Raw genomic sequence first — 17,154 nt, 5'->3', positions numbered from 1 at the left:
CAATGCATCCAATCAATATCAGAGTTAATCAAGGCATTTCTTAAGTATTGGAAGTACTGAGCCTGATTAGAAAGATAATTTTGATTATAACATCGAGAACTTTTTAAACTGATTAAAATATCCAGAACAGAAAGTCCCTGAATTTACCAAATTAATCAAAAATAGCAAGCATTTGGATAAGATACTTGAAGAGTGTTGCAACATGGAAGTGTACTGTATTTCACCACCTTTCTCAAGTGGTTGACCCATTAGGATTAAAAGTCTATTTATATAATAAATTATTAGTAATAAATAAATTATTAGTGACATATTATTAGTGATTTAGATCTATGGCAATGTGCCTGAGGATACACCAAGCTGCTAGCTATATTGTGCTTCAGTTCAAAAATATTTATCATGCTTTACTCTGGAAGATGGTAGAGTGGCAGAGGCATTTCAATAGACTGTTACATCCTCTGGAATCTGCCTTGACTGATGGATATCTTCTCTAGTTAGAAGGAGAAATAACTCTTTGACAGCAATTGGTGGCGCTTAAAGATATTACCTTACTTCTGTTTTCCAAAGGAAAGCAGTATCTTGTGGATTGATAGCCACATAGCTTGAATGCTATTTCCTGTATCTGAGGTAGGCTTTTAAGGTGAATGCAGCAGAAAGCAGGTAGAAATATATGTATTTAAATGTACTCCCTGGCATATATATAGTGGACTCACAGGCAGGACTCTTGCATGCAGAATGTAGAGGAGGAATAGCACAGCCTTGTGATTATAGTCTCTTCTGTGGCTGTGTGTGTGTGTGTGTGTGTGTGTGTGTGTGTGTGTGTGTGTGTGTGTGTGTGTGTGTGTGTGTGTGGGCACTGTGGGATTATTGATCCAGCTAAATGAGCCAGTTAAGGTAATTAAAGCCCTGGGCACCGAGGAGGGAAAGTTGATTATATTGACAATAACAGTCTGAATACACATAAAAGACAGAAAAAAACGACGTGTCCTTATGGAAGCTATTGCTTTTGAGAAATAGTTGATTGACAAGGGTGGTGAAGAAATAGGTTTTTGTAAAGTCCAGTGAGGAAAAATGTTGACACAGAGCTCTTGGTCATTTTGGCAACATAGTTACTTCATGGAAATGCAGTAGTTCAAAAGCTTCCTCAAATGTTGGATGCAATTAGAGTGTTGCAGTATCGGAAAAAATATAGATCTATATCAACATGTATAGATCACAGATCTTCTTTCTTCTCTTATTTTGTAGAACCTATGCGAACTCCTAAAAGGCTGAAGATTGCTGAGACCAGGTCGCGTTTGATCGCAGTGGACTGGGAATCGCTGGGTTACAACATCACCCGCTGTCACACCTTTAACGTTACCATCTGTTACCATTACATGACTGCCAACGATCGTAGCAAAGCTGACTGTTTGGACATGGACCCTAAAGGTACTACTTACTTTTCTTCCTACCTTAAAGGTGCTACCGTACTGTGCTACTGACATTGATGCAGGATTTGAAGTCGTGGTGTTTTCTAGTGTTACATTGCTTTTTATTCATTGTGACATGGGTAAAGAAGTACAAAAAGACTTGATAAAGTAACAACCCTAAAAGTGCTGAAATTTAGTATAATAAAAAGGTGTCTGCTTTCAGCGAGATTTCAAATTTGAGTGGATCATTTATTCACAGTGAGCTTGACACTAGTATTGACAACCACTTCATTTTGAAGCCAGACATAATATCAGAAGCACTGATGTTGAAGAATATTGGAATGGACATAGGTTGTAGGTACAGTAGTTGGAATCATTCCCTGAAAAGTGAATAATTAATTATTGGTTGAAGTCATGTCTCTCATACACTCAGTTTGACCTGCTCAGCTATTGATCCGTTAGTCAATAAATGTAGTAGCTGACTGACAGAAATGTGATAGCCAATATTTACATAATCAATTACATATTTAGGTTCAAGACAGATGACAACAGCTCTCTTGTTCCTTCGTTTGAAATATAAGGCTTTACAGTGAAAGCAAACAAGTGGTAAACTGCCTTTAGCTCTCACACTATTACCGGTACTCACACCTAACAATACATTTAAAAACACTAAGTTCTGATTTTACATTACATAGACCATTATAAAATCAGCAGCAGATTACTGAGTGAGAAAAATTGGTTTTGATCCTAAATACATTGCAAATGTTATGACATTTTACTCTGCAGTGTGTTTATGTTGACCCCATTTTTGTTCTTAGCACCACGCCACCTGGTGGGGAACCTGCCGCCCTACACCAACGTCAGCCTGAAAATGATTCTCACTAATCCGGAGGGACGGAAAGAGAGTGATGAGACCATCATACAAACCGATGAAGATGGTACGATACACATATCACACCTTTTTTTTATTCTTTTCCCCATTTCAAATGTTTTTATCCATTTTATGTATTTTTGTCACAGTCTGGCGAGGGCAGACTGTATGAATTGAAAAAGGACCCAAAATGCAGACTCCAAGGAACAGGGAACAAAACTTGAATGTTAACAAAAAGCGAGCCGTTTAATATGGCTGGTAAAAAAGGTACAAACAAAGGGCAAGGCAAACTGAAGCAAAATTAACACAAACCTAAACTGGGAAATCTAAACAAACAATAAGAAAAACCTAGACAAGAAACTTGGAAGCATGGCATAGGAAACATGGCGTGGACAACAGACGACCTGACAATCACACACTGAAAACAGAGGACTTAAATACACAGGAGGTGATTAGGGGAAGTGAAGACACATGAGGAAACAGCTGAGGGTAATAAAGCAGGACGAGGCAAGGGAAGCAAAACTAGAAACACTCACATGAGACATGGACCTTCAAAGTAAAACAGGAAACACACTGACTGAATTCTAAACATGTAAACTTAACAGCAACTGGGGAGACAGAATATAGGAACCTGAAATATGGTACAAAACCATCAAACCATCACAGTGGACATAACATGGAACACAGGGAAGCCATATGACGAAGCCAAAGAGCAAAACCTAAGATAACCATAACTGAGATCTAGGGAAACACGAAACAGTACCACAAAGGACTCAAAACATAATCCATAATATAAAAACACGAGATCTCTCCAAAATGAAACAGGAACATGAGAGGCAGACATAACAACATAAGACAACAGACATGAAACACACGAAGGGCAAGGGAGATTTAACATAGTTGGAACACGAGGGGGAAATAATAAGAACTAGAAACACTTAGGCATGATAACAAATAAACTTAGGAAACCTGATAAGCTTAAACATACACTATGAACATCAAAAGAACTGAAACTCAAAACACTGGGTCATAAGACCCAGGACCGTGACAATTTTTTTATGAAGCAAACTTTTCAATAAGGGATGGAGTTTTGTACAAAGGGTGTTTTTAGTATCTGTAACTCGTTTCTGCATGTGTTGGGAATGTCACTGCTGCCTGTTCTCAATCTGTGTATTTCTGTTTAGCAGTTGGTTTCTCATTTGCAGAACATTATACTGTTGATTTTATTAGAACTGCATGAATTTATGTGTGTTAACAGTTCCTGGTCCAGTTCCCAGTCAGTCACTTAAAGCTACTCCATCTGAAGAAACAATAAGTCTTTCCTGGAAGGAACCAACGGAACCCAATGGAGTCATTATACAGTATGAGGTACTATCATTAGCAGCTGTTGTAGAGGCCAAACTTAACACAGCAATCCTTTGGAAAAATATAAACAAATAAAAAAAAAAAATGGTTTCGCTTTCTCTACTCCAACTCAGATCAGCTACAGTGGCGTGCATTCGTTTGACCCTTCGGTGCCTCTGCAACGACCAGGGCTCACAGTGTCACTGCCTTCAAACGCCTCCCATCACATGTTTTCTCAGCTCCACCCAGGTGTCACATACCAGCTGTCTATACGAGCATCGACCTCTAAAGGGTTTGGTCCTGCAACCACGCTCAATGTGACAACTAATATTTCAGGTGGAAAAAATACATTTTAATATGTGCTGTTGACTCAAAATTTTTTAATATCACATTTAGACAGCAAGAGGTTAGAGCTACACTTATGCAGCCTCATATTCTCTTTTCAGCTCCGACAATAGACGAGTACGATGGTCAAGAGGCCTTCCTGAATGAAACTGCAACAACTATCACTGTCCTGCTCAAACCTGCCCAGGCTAAGGGAGCACCCATAAGGTACAGCACTTCTGTTATCTGTTAAACTGGATAGATCACATGACAAAAGCAGTCAAAGGCTTTTCACTAATCATGTGTGTGTTAGTAAAATAACAACAACCAAAATTACATCTGTACTCATATTGTCTCTATGTCTACAGTGCGTACCAGATTGTGGTGGAAGAAGTGAATCCTCAGCGGACACGCCGTCAGGCTTCGTCTGACTGTTATCAGGTGGTTATTAATCCTTTTTACGTATGTTTGAAAACCCATGCCCCTTTTACAGCTTTTCTTATAAGCGTAAATGGTTGAAGTTGAATAAAAAATAACAATAAATTTCCATTAATGGGCTTTGTTGACTCTGCTATTAAAATACCTCTTTTTATTTACATTTAATTGAAGTTACATTTATAGACGTATCTTCATCTTCTCCAGGTCCCAGTTTCTTACCACAGTGCATCTAGCGGTGGATCCCCTTATTATTATGCCGCCCAGTTGTCCCCCAGCAGCCTGCCTGAACCACTTCCCTTTACTGTGGGAGACAACAAGACGTATCAGGCAAGTCTTTAATCTGAACAAAACCGTATGTATGTAATGCCTTGAAAAGATGTGTTTATCAAAAATTCTGAAATACAGAAGTAAATGGCAGCACAACACATTCACTGGAACTAGAAGGCAGTTGCTGTTATGCAGGAGGTTTTATTTTTAAAAACGATACGACTTAAAGTTCATAGAAATTGTATGCAATACTTTTTAAAGGCTACATAATTTGAATGTTTACATATCGATATCCTTCTCAGCCAAGTGTAAAAGTAAAATTGCTTGTTGTAAATCTGTAAATGTATCGTAGACATGTGTGAACTGATCCTTCTTTCTTTTCCTCAGGGTTTCTGGAATCCACCTCTGGCTCCAAGGAAGAACTACAACATTTATCTTCAAGCTGTCAGCAGTACAGAGAGGGTAGGCTGTGTATTTAATTTTTTTGAATGAGGTTCAAAAAGGCGCACTCATAGACTTACATTATGTTGCAGCTTCTGTACACTCATTATGTACAGTATTTAATATTAAACGCTAAGAGCAAGGTTCGTGTTGTAGTGTGTTAGTGGAACTAAGGTTTCTTCCTTCTGTCTTTTTTTCCACAGGAAACAAAGACACAGTGTCTGAGGCTGGCAGCTAAACGTAAGAACCCATTTGACCTTAACAGTATCTTAATTTAACTCTTAGGAACAGCTTCAATGCTAAAAATATTTTCAAAATATTTTGTCAAAAAAAGACAAAAAAATCCTGCAACTCCTGGGCAGAAGAAAGTTGGCCTAAAAAGAGGGTGGTCTTTAAGGAATAGGAGCTTCAGCTCTACTTAGCTGATGTCATCGCATCAGAATAGTTCATACTGCAGTGTAAGAACAGACGAACTAAGGGGATATGCCAGGTCCCAGCATTAGAGAAATGTGGAATATTTGGATTTCGAACAATGTAATGTTGGTGTAGTAGAGTCCAAGAGTAAAGTGTTGGAGTGTAATAGGTCCCCTTCAAGGGTTTGGCATAAATCTAAGGGGAATGCAGCTCTTGCAGCTCTGCTATTTTGTTCTATCCTCCTCCCACCAGACAAGCACGGACCCATTCACATACTTCTTACACTTCTGTTTTAAAGTGAGTCATTGCTGACTTTGGAATTCACATGGAATTAAAATCCCACTTTCCCAGCTGAAAATACTCACATGAGTCCAATGAAGCTCTTATTCCCATTACATAGTTTTTTTTGTTTTTTAAACTACTCTGATCTGATCTAAAGGGACCAGCTGTGAATGGCCAAAGTCTCTTGTTACAAGCCAGCCTTTATAAAGAGTGAAATCGGAGTGGAGGGGAGGTGCACGAATTTATTTCCCACAATATGCTAAAAGGTTTCTTTGGTCCAATGATACCAAAAAAATTTGCTTACTCCAGCCTTAATCAGTTTATTATTGTGTTTTTCCTCTGGTCTGCCCTTTATTCCCATGGAGGTTTGTCAAATGGAAATTGTTTCTGGTTTAAGAGCATTACAGAAAACAGTATTGCGCTTGTGCATGGCATTGAAAGAAATGTGTGTTGGTGCGCACTGAGTCTAAATGTCGGGTCTTTACCAGGTTTTTGCCATGTTAATAGATTATCAGATGGTTTTAAACGGTGTGGAGTTAATCCCCGGGCACTACACACATAAGCGCATGTGCACAAAAATGCACACACACTATTTTGAGGAAAGAATTTTAGAAATGCGGCTGATGGATCAGAGTTTATCTGTGTGGAGTAGGAATAAGGATAAACACATTATATTTTGAATGAAACTGACATCCTCACACTGTTGTGTAACCAGCAGAGTTGAGCTTCAAATGACTGCGCAGGCATTTCAGTGTTTATTCGACTTGTAATGTAGAACTACAAGGTCAAATTTAAATGAATACAAAATGTTCCCACTTTTGCTAAAACTAGAACTGCCCTATAATTATTTCACACCAGTTTTTTCTTGTTTTTATGACAACACAAATGTAGTGATACAGCAATTTTAAGAGGAAATAATTATTAGTTCACTAATCTTCATTTTATTGCTTTATTAAAGATTAAAGCAGAACATAATTCCTTAAAGCATGGCAGAAACTTAGTAGTATTATTATTGTGTAGTTAAGGTGATGCTCTCAAGCAATTACAAGCTTCATTAATCTCCATAGATTATTCTAGTGTTTTTGTTATTTTGGTGTACTTTTTAATATCAGTATGAAAACTTGTGATAAGTAGAAGGTTTACATCAGATATCGCAGAAAACTAATAAGATCGGAAATAGAATCAGTTCATGAGTTACGTCCTTTTTCTTGCACAATGTGCATTATTGTAGCAAGAAAGCAAGGTGGAGTGTAATGCCTTTCTGAACTTCTCTTCTTTGACCTTCAAGTGCAGACACCTCATAAAGCTACTCAATAAAAGTGACATCATTTTGAGGACAATCAGCCTTAATGATCATAGAATGAATCATCATTGCTGGTTAAGTTAAGTTGATTAAGTATTTATATGTGGACCCATTGAGAGAGGGCATTCCAAACTAGCTCAGACTTTAAATTCTGTGGCGTGTGGTGCTTTTCCAAGTGTCAGGTTTATTAAAATTGGATTTCTTTGGAGTAAAATAAAAAATGCCTCTTCATCAAGAAAGCCCTACAAATAATACAAGTTCACTTTTGTTCTCCTTACGTCAAAGAGTACAGGGTGAGAAAGTTGTCTCATAGGTGGGACGTTTGCACACTAAAATAGGCAAAAATGTGTGAAATCACTAACTCTGCAGGGTCATATACTTCAAGAATTGCTGGTGGTTGCAGTTTCTTGAACAGGTGGTCACTCTGCCCAAAAGCTGCTAAAATAAAATGACACTGTCTTTCTAGCCTAGGGAGGTCTGAGTGAAGCCGAACGACTTTAGAGGGGATTTCAGATTTTTATAATAAGAGAGACCAACACACTAATGGATCGAGAGGTCAGACCACTGTGTCTTCTTTACTCTCTCCGTCTCTCTGCATGTGTGTTTATGTGCATTCAACCATGCATCCGGGAGGGAGGATTAAGTGATGGTGGTCATAGTAGGTCATTTGGGGTATTGTGTATTGTCATTCCTGCCGCAGGGCGTTTTGTGCGCCTGTGTGCAGGCAAGTTGTGAGTGTTAGTGTACTGACCTGAATCATTTTTACACACATTAAGAGCTTCCGCAGACATTATGAGGTTAGGCTGAGAACCCTTAAAGGATTATTGTTGTTGTTTTGGTGTCTTGTTTGGACATATTTTATCTGTGTGATCTTCTAATAGTCTCTTGGTTGGATAGTTATATGAAGTGAGACGTTCCATGTGGAAGTCATCTAAAATAAAGTTTGGCCTTCGTACATCAGCACTAAGATGATGAACAGATTTTGTAGCTACTCAGCAGTGCCCTTTATTTGCTGGTATAGAAGTGCAAAAAAAGAAAAATCACAAAATTAGAAAAAAAGACAATATAATGTCATTATGCCAAGCTGTGGTTAAGCTATATAAACAACATAAAACTTTACACTTAGTTTTCTGCATAATCAGTTTAAGCATTCTCTGTTTTCAAATATCTTGATTTTTACTTTTTACCATAAATAAACCTAGTAAGTATTGGCTGCATAGTAAAAGCTTGATTTATCTCATCCCTCTGCCCGGACAGAGAGCTGAGATAGAGGTATGCTGTTTCTGTTTGTTTGTTCATCTGTCAGCAAAATTACACAAAAACTACTAGTCCAAATTTCATAAAACATAACAGATGAAGGAAGAATCCATTACGTTTTGGTGCAGGTCTGGGTTGCTTTTTTTGATAATTGTGATGGAGGGAGGGCGTTGGCCTTGGCTCTTCTAGTCTTTCTGTGTGATGGAGCTCTGCTGCCCAGGCTCAAAAACTATTAAAATCACATTAGTGAGCAACAATGATCCCTCACTGCTTTGGGTATTTTATTTTATTTTGAATTGATCACACAAACACCATCCCGATGCTGTAAAAACTCACTGAAGCACCAAATAGGTATTTTTCCACCAATGAAAATAGACCTCAAAATAGACCCTATTTACTTTAGGTTGAGTGACATTAGGAATTAATTGGTTTGGTGCTAAGACTGATGTGGGGCTGTGGAAGTCAAGGCATTACTAAAAATGTTTTATTCTTGTGTGTTATTTTTATTATGTTGATAATGGAAGTGGGTTGTTGTTTGATGCATGTATTGCATTATGTTGAATTTTGTGCATATGTCACTGAGTTGGATTATTTGGATTATCATAAGACATGATAATGTTCTTACGCTGCAGTATGAACTGTTCTGATGACATCAACTAAGTAGAGCTTGGGAGCCTGAAAACAGATGCTCTCTGTCTTTCTGTTGACTTTCTGTCCATGATCAACAGCATTTAAGCCCTGCAGCCTACACTCCGCTTGAAACGTCACTGGTGAATTATTTTCCAAAACAGACGAAATCAGGGAGTTCAGTCAATTCTCTGAAGTCATCAGAAGCAGAAATGAGTTCGGCTACAAGCAATATATGGTGACATTGGTGCAGAAACATTGGACAGCTACAGTTAAATTGCATTTTAAAAGCATTTTCTAAAGAGACCGTGATGCCAAAGAGGCAGCAGAGAAGACACATAGACATTCAGTTGGTTATTTTCATTACTATAGTGTACATTTATAGGGATGTTTATTTTGAATGTGTGAATATTGCTGCTGGGAGTCAGATTTGATTGATGATTTAGTTCGGCGTAGTACGTTTGCCATCATGTATAATGCGACTAAATAAATGAGAAGCCGATGTCTGTGTAAGGTGAGTGCTTTTAGCTCAGTTGACCCAGCTATAGAAGCTGGTATAGGCCATTGTCAGCTTCCACTGATTCTCTACCACTGCTTTTTTTACAGGATTGTATTTTTAAGTTCAACAAGAAATGCATCTCTTTTTATAGCCTTTTTTTTTTTTGGTCTTGAATCGATTTTAAAACACCTGCTCTGAAAATGTTCAAATACAGTTCAAGCTGTAGAAGCAATCTCTTTGTTTCATTATTACATAGCAACCATATTAATGAAGAAATTTCTGTTGATTTAAGTACTTAAATATGCGACCCAGATTACCCCCAAAATGAAATATTTGATTATATTTACAGTTCGAATGACAGTTGCCATGGCATTTGTGCTAGCAGCTGTTTAACTTTTCTTTACAAGGCATATTTAGAGGCTTGATATTTGCCTGAACTTTAGCACAGGGATAATTGAACCTTAGTAATTAATCACCTAGATTTTGTCTGATGTGAAGGCAGCCTAAGAGAAAAACAACCATATTTCCTTAGATGGTATACGTTCCTAGCCTGAGGCGACGTGGGCTTTTTTAAATATGCCTTACAGTCAGTGCAACAGAGTAATAAGTTTAGAGATGTGACTAGGTTTGAAAAAGCTGTATATTCTTGGAAATCTTAAATGGTTGATCGTGTTATTTGGCTAGTTAATTCTTCAGAATGCTGTTTTGAAAACAAAAAGGAGCTTTTCACAAGAGTCCGAATTATAGTTATTTATATGTCCTTACTAAGATAACAAGTTGTTACTAAGATAATCTTGATTTGCTGTTAGACCAAGTTGTAGATTATTCATCTTATGCTCTGCCCAACTCCGCGCAGATCAGTGGGTTGTTGTGTTTGCGGGGTTCAATGTTGCCAACTGGGAGGTTTAAAAGAGTCCTCTGGTGGGCAAAATATGCAACATCGAAATTCATAACATAGGAGTCGTTGGCGCTTTTCTCCCCTCTTCTTTATTTTTTACCCCTCAGTCGTAAAAAGCTGATGAGGTACTATCATCACACCACCAGGTGGTTGGGTGGTCAGCATGGACACCCACGATGTAGGAGCTTCAAAGTGATACCACAGGTGTATCTGCTAAAAACCTCCAAAGAGTTTGAATATTAGTGAGCCTGACCACAACATTTTCGTTTTTAAAAACGTTTACTTCGGTGGAAACTAGACATTTTTTTAAACATATGTACCCCGGTCTCTAGGAAGAATATCAACTGGTCAGGAGCTGGTTAGCTAATAAACAGTTAAAAATAAACATACTTTTAATCTCTACTGTCCAGTAAACTCTAAAACTCTCTTTAAATACCGTTGCAATTTAAATTTTCCTTTTTTTGCAACATTTCGAGGTTTTATTTATTTATTTATTTCTCCTACAATTTGAAAACTCAGTTTTCCTTGAAACTTCCAGGAATGCACAAATAGTCCCAAGTGTGTTCTTACTGGACAGTGATTTTAATGCTTTTTCCCTTTAGTAGTTACTGTGTTCCCATCTTGTTGATGTCTTTTGTCATCATCTTTCTTAGGTGCCACAGAGGAACCAGAAGTCATTCCCGACCCTGCTAAGCAGACGGATCGGGTGGTGAAAATCGCTGGAATTAGTGCTGGTGTTCTCGTTTTCATACTGCTGGTGCTGGTAGCCATTCTGCTGGTTAAGAAGAGGTGAGTGACAACTGCAAACAATACTCACTAAAGCAGCTCAATGAAGATTATTAAAGAGGGTAAATATTTACAAGACCAACATTGAATGCACACACCAACTTGCATGCGTGCACACACATACACACACAAATATGCTCTTAGTTCATTCTCTTGTTGTGTGTTGGTCCAGTATTTGCTGTAGTAACACCATCTTCCATCCATCCACCATAAATGTTGATCTCCCCTCAGAACCAGTTCAATCGCTTTCTGAAGTTTAATTTCCCACCAAATGGCTAAAGGCTTGTGAAAACCCCCCAAATGTTTTATGTTTAAAATATGCTGTCTTAGTTTTTGATGATCTGGTACAAGAAATGTCAGAGCTGAATGTATTGTGTTCTTGCACATTACAGCTGTTTTCTCAAGTGAAAGTAGGAAAAGGTAGAGTGAAAGAAAATGTCAATCAAAAGATCTTAAGTAAATATAAAATGAAATTATGTATCTGCTTTATCATAACCGCTTAAATGAACTCATCAAAATCATCAAAACAGTATCATGTTTGTCAGTTTAGAAGCAGCAAAGCTTAGGTCCGTTCTGCACAAAGGTGGAGATTTTGGTGAAGCAGACTGAAGAAAAGATGCTTGCTGAAATGGTTTTGTGCATTTATAGTTGTGCTGTTATTTTAAGGGAAATGTAAACGGATTCATACAATATCTAACCTTTTACTTGTACAGCACAATAGCTCTGATAAGAATCAGAGACCAGAGATGTGTCGGTGTAGCAGTTTGGCCTGTATTGTTAATTTGGTGCAGAGCTCCACTATGTGGTGGATAGTGACAGTTACAGCCTGAGCATGCTTTACAATAGGTACATCTTTACAGTAGATGAAGACAGAAGTTAGAATAAAGCTCTGATAGATTTTGTAGAAAATACAGAGAAAATGCACAGACGTATTCATGGAATATGCATGTATAGCTGCCTTGCGTTTATGAAATATCATGGTTTTAGTCCCACTTTTCCACATTCACTACGAGTAAAACATATGTATACAACAACATCAGTATTGCTGCAGTCATAGTATAATCTCAAGACATTTTTGAAAACTAGTAAAATATGACGATAATCAGAACCTTAATGAAATAAATGAATCCCTGAATGTGATTTTTACCATTTCGTTAACAGTGTTGGAAAGTTGGAAAAGCAGTGACAAGAAACAGCGTTTTAATATAACCTTCTTAGTCTTGGATCCACTGTGAAGCTCCATTAGGCTAAATTTTGTCTGACTACTTTTGGGAGAATGTGTGCTCATGTGTATGTGTTTGCATCTGCATTTATAATTTATGTAAATGCGCCAGCATGCATGTAATAATTAACAATTCCTAAAAAAAATTAGTTTTTTTTGCGATTTTAACTTTTTACTTACAATAGTTGAGGGAGTGCACACTTGAAAAAGAATAATTAGAAATAATTAAGAATAATTAATTTCCACTAACAGAGACCCTGAAAATTCAGTAAAACTATTCACATTAATCGTTTGGCTTACCTATTAGTTATTATGACTCATCCTCAATTTAAGAAAACGTCTCAGGAGATTTTGCTTTCCTCTGAAAAAATTGAAGGACTACATCTTGGCACAAGCCTTAAGAGAGCAACCAGGAAGAGTCTCTCAGTTACAACCAATCATAATTACACTCAGCAAATTACAGACATTAAATCACAGCCAGTAATGATCTCTCATCATCAGAGAACTTTGCTCTTGTGGCTCCTGACCTCCATATTTTTCTTCTAATTTGCGTAATGAATTAATGCGAGCCAGCGTCCATGCTGCAGCTTTAGTGTGAAAGTGCAATTGTAAGTGATGATCAGAGGAGCTGAGCTTAAAGTGTAGGGTAGATGGTCCATTTGAAATGTGTTTTGCAGGAGCTACTACCACTGTGTTTTGCGGGGTGTTTATTTTTGTCACATCTAACAGTATTTGAAACACTGTGTGCACTCAATGGCTTGATTGCTGTTACTCATTTAACTTTTTTCATCCCTTGAGTATTGGATTGGATTTAGTATGTGGTATTGTTGGGGCTTTGAAGCTTAATGTGGAGTTATGCATTTCACATAAATATGCTTGATAGTATAAAATAAGGCTGTTTATACAAGGAGTGCAAGAGCTCCTGTATGTTTTAGCAGCTTGAATCACAACACAAAGACAGCACACTGAGGTCCCATTTACTTCCCATTTACAACACACACAAATAATTTGTGGCAACAACTTAAAGTGACATGTTCATTCTGGTATTTTTACACACATTTCTACTGGAAGTTTGACGAGTTATGCATCATTAGTGCTCTAGATTTTTGTGATTTTTTTTTTTTTAATTTAATAGTTTTCTCTTCCATAAAGGTTTCTGGGGAGATCAATCTTCATTGTCATTAAACCTTTACGACTTTGAACAATAATACTGCATCTTTAAAATAGTGGGACATGATGACATTGCAGTGACATCATGCTTGCTTTACAGGAAGCGAGCTGCCTGGTTTTACAGATTGGATAGCTTTGTGTTAGTTTTCATTTTGTAGGAGTGCGTAAAAAAAGATCATTGGCTGATTAGGGTTAAATCTCTAATCGGGCCATCGGGTTAGAGTAAAAAGTAAAGTTTTAAAATACTGCATGAATATTTTTAAATGGCACAAAAAATAAAGAAAAGAGAAAAGAAAGGCTGCATGGTGATAGGTTGATATTGGTGAGTTGTTATTCAAGTTTCGTAGCTTGTTTTGTACTATTTATTTAGCGTTAGCCTTTGGTTCTTTTTTTTTCTTAGTAAGAAATAGGTACTTTAGCTAATATGGCACCCCTTGCATGACCCTCAAGTTTTAGCAATCAAAGGGTGTTTTCTTCTGTTTTTGTTGTTACTGGTTGAGACAGGACAGTTTTGTCCTAATTTGCATATTCCCTTGTGTCTCACTCTTTGCTTTCTGATTGGCTCACAACCCCAGGAGGACCTACTATTCATACTCTTATTACCTGTAAGTAAACAACCAATCAACAACCAGCTCATCCAGCTGCTGTTATCTTATTGGGCGAATTATTAGTGGCTAGTTGTTGTTATTTTTAAAGATGCAGTATACTTTTTTCAAGACAAAACACATTTTCAGCTCTGACCAACCAGCCAAAGTCATCCTCATTGACGCCTCACCAGGGAGGGGGTCAGTTCACTTTCATGTCAATCTGTTCAGGATTTCAATTAATTCCTTCTTGTTTAAATGATTTTGATATTTTCAAAATATCGAAATTGTCTTTCTTTTTTTTGTTTTTACCAAGAGAATGTTGATGATTTCCTGTCTAAAAAGTCCAAGCAATGAATGAGTGCAAGAATTTATTTGAAGGACTGAACTGAGAGTGAATTGATCTCAGCCCTGGTGTCCTCTACATGCTCCAAAGTTGCTCTGAAGCAGGCTTAAGAAGGCCAAAGTTGGCCATAAACCAGACCCAAGCAGGCCAGAGTGGGACGGCACAGGCCTGAGCGTGTTATTTGAAAAAAGAATGCTGCACTTGTGACTTGTAGCTCTTTGTGTGCATGTAGTCATGTGATCATCCATCCGCCCATCAAGTCACAGGTATCATGGTAAAGCTCTGCTGCACATGTTCAGTGTCTCTCTCTCTCTCGTCAGTGGATCTGAACTAGTTGGTTTCCTATTTGGGATACGTGGTCTATGATTTTGTGTGGGTTGTTCTTATGATGGTTTTTTCTTCTTTTTTGGTTTACGTCTTTCTCTACCCAGGCCATTATGGGCTCTGACCAAGATGGATCATGAATCAATTATTTGTACTGCCTCAGATATTTTAATTCACTCTCATTGCTTCTTTTTATTCACAATCACCAGACTAAAAATCAAGATGTGCTGAGTATCAATGCAGGACTGTACCTTAACGTTCCCGTGGAGTAGTTTAATGAAACATTTCTTTCTAAACTAGGATGACTGCTTTGCTGATTTTTTTGAACTTGCTACAACCACTGCTTTTTACTGTTTACCATTAAGTAGCAGTTTTCTAATATTACATCTATTAAAACACATTATCAGGAACAAAATTTTGGTTCTACAGTGTCTCCTTTTTTCCTAACATAGCTAGTCTAAGCCATCCATTTATTCCAGTGCACCTTAAGAAGTTGGACGTGTTCCTCATCAGTGAAGACATTCTGCCTGGTGTCTTGGAATTCATTTGCAATTTTAGTAATTAGGCGAGTTCATTAGACATTCATGCATTTTTATGAATTCATACAGAACTTCAAATTAATTCGCAGTTCAAGTGTGAATATCAGAAAATAATCACAATGTTAAAAAGAAAAAGTAGATCCATTCTAGGTCCGGTCTCAGCTTCACCTTTCTTTTTCTTTCTCACTCTCCTTTCTTCTTATATATACAACATATTGAGAAAGTACTCAGCATGTGGTGGTTTATATAGTTTGCAAATATTGTAATTCTATGACAAACACACACACACAAGTAGATACATTTGGTCAATAGTTCAATCTATGTTTCTACTGAGTGTGTGTGTGTGATCTCAGAGGTGGAGATGGTGTAAGTTGGGGTCAAGAGGTAAAATATGCACAATAAACAGCATGCTTTCTATCAGTCAGAGCTGTACATTGCATCAGTTTGACAGCAATCAAAAACTGATTGGTAGCCAATAAAATGCACACGATGTTATCGCCTCTGCCTACAGGCTCTCTGTGTTTCAGCTGTAGAGATTTTCTTGTATACCGCACAGAAATGTAATAACTAAGAGCTGTTGTCTTAACTGATGTGCATCTACGGCTCTGGGTACATAATGTTCCTGCATGATGTGTCATGCTCGACATAATAAGTCCTTAAAAGTGTTTCCCTGCAACTTTGTATGTTGAAAACACCGAAAGATTAAATATGAAAATGATTTGATCTTGATATCTATTTAATCAGGTACCAGACTGATGATAAAAAGTAATTTCTCATTACTCTGATTGTTTGTTTGTTTTTCAAATTGTGAAAGCAAAACATTTTAATTCTAAAATTCACAGCAGCTGGTAAAGCTGCATAAGAGATTGAAAATCAGTGTCCCACCCTTCATAACTGACTATTTGTGACACGACTAGTTCAAGTTCTACTATTTACATGGTGATAACTGTTGGTTGGTAAATGGTTTTCCTTAAGGGTTCTGTGCATTCTAGCTCAATCCTTGCTTCTGTTTTAGTGGGATTCACCTGAACTTTGCTGTCAGATGAAAACCAAAGAATTCATACAATTTGAAAAAATATGTAATTAGTTTCTATTAATATAGTCCTAGTAAAATAGGTTCATACAAGTAAAAATGGAGGGAACGGTAAAGTTTAGAGGCTTTCATCTGACAGCTGTAAGCTACAAAAAAAGATCTTCCTTGGTTTGAATTAGATGCTGCAGTATTTTCCCTTTGCTCCTTTTGCTGAGCCTGTTAAATGCTGCCATATACAAAAAAGCCTCTCCTCTACCTTCCTTGCTTGTTCTCTTCTCTTTCCTTCTTCTCTTTTTTTTCTCCCTGCCTTTCTTCTCTTCTCCCATTTCCTTATTGTTGGTTTCAAACTCTGCATCTTGAGTCAGCAGCCCCAGCCAAAAAGTGATCCAGCTGCTAGATTCTCTCGTTCTTGCTGTGGCTTCAGGCTTCCTCATGTTTGTGTATTTGTTTTTCACAATTCCTGACTGTCTGTCTATCTCCCTCTAACAGGAAACTGGCAAAAAAACGTAAAGATGCCATTGGAACAACACGGCAGGAAATGACACACATGGTGAATGCTATGGACCGCAGCTATGCTGACCAGAGCACTCTGCATGGCGAGGACCCCATGGCTGTGACATTTATGGACTCTCACAACTACAACAACAGATGTAGGTTCATAAAATCAAGGTTTTACAAACAAAAAAACCCTTAATTAAATGGCTCTTACATTCTGTTTTCCTATCCATCTTCTGTCCACACTAATTAGAGATGAATCTTTGCAAAGATCAGGGTTATTT

At 37.6% G+C, this 17,154-nt stretch overlaps 1 protein-coding gene across 27 annotated transcripts in view; it reads left to right on the top strand.

Annotated features, from left to right (window-relative positions):
• ptprk (protein tyrosine phosphatase receptor type K) overlaps nucleotides 1-17,154 on the top strand; it is a 120,006-nt gene that overhangs the window by 86,399 nt on the left and 16,453 nt on the right. For 20 of the 27 annotated variants that reach the window (XM_026193803.2, XM_026193816.2, XM_080290003.1 and 17 more), the window contains 12 exons: nucleotides 1,243-1,425; nucleotides 2,225-2,344; nucleotides 3,536-3,645; nucleotides 3,756-3,957; nucleotides 4,068-4,173; nucleotides 4,314-4,386; nucleotides 4,588-4,710; nucleotides 5,038-5,112; nucleotides 5,295-5,331; nucleotides 11,025-11,160; nucleotides 14,125-14,154; nucleotides 16,865-17,025. In XM_026193803.2, coding sequence (XP_026049588.1) covers nucleotides 1,243-1,425; nucleotides 2,225-2,344; nucleotides 3,536-3,645; nucleotides 3,756-3,957; nucleotides 4,068-4,173; nucleotides 4,314-4,386; nucleotides 4,588-4,710; nucleotides 5,038-5,112; nucleotides 5,295-5,331; nucleotides 11,025-11,160; nucleotides 14,125-14,154; nucleotides 16,865-17,025 — 1,356 coding nt within the window. The remainder of the gene's footprint in view (nucleotides 1-1,242; nucleotides 1,426-2,224; nucleotides 2,345-3,535; nucleotides 3,646-3,755; nucleotides 3,958-4,067; nucleotides 4,174-4,313; nucleotides 4,387-4,587; nucleotides 4,711-5,037; nucleotides 5,113-5,294; nucleotides 5,332-11,024; nucleotides 11,161-14,124; nucleotides 14,155-16,864; nucleotides 17,026-17,154) is intronic. The other 7 variants (XM_026193819.2, XM_026193818.2, XM_080290000.1 and 4 more) reach the window with 1 other exon arrangement.

This window comes from Astatotilapia calliptera, chromosome 15, assembly GCF_964374335.1.
Source record: "Astatotilapia calliptera chromosome 15, fAstCal68.1, whole genome shotgun sequence".
In the NCBI taxonomy this organism is placed as follows: Eukaryota; Metazoa; Chordata; class Actinopteri; order Cichliformes; family Cichlidae; genus Astatotilapia; species Astatotilapia calliptera.
The sequence above is the reverse complement of the archived record's forward strand: the minus strand, read 5'-3'. Positions and strand labels throughout refer to the sequence as shown.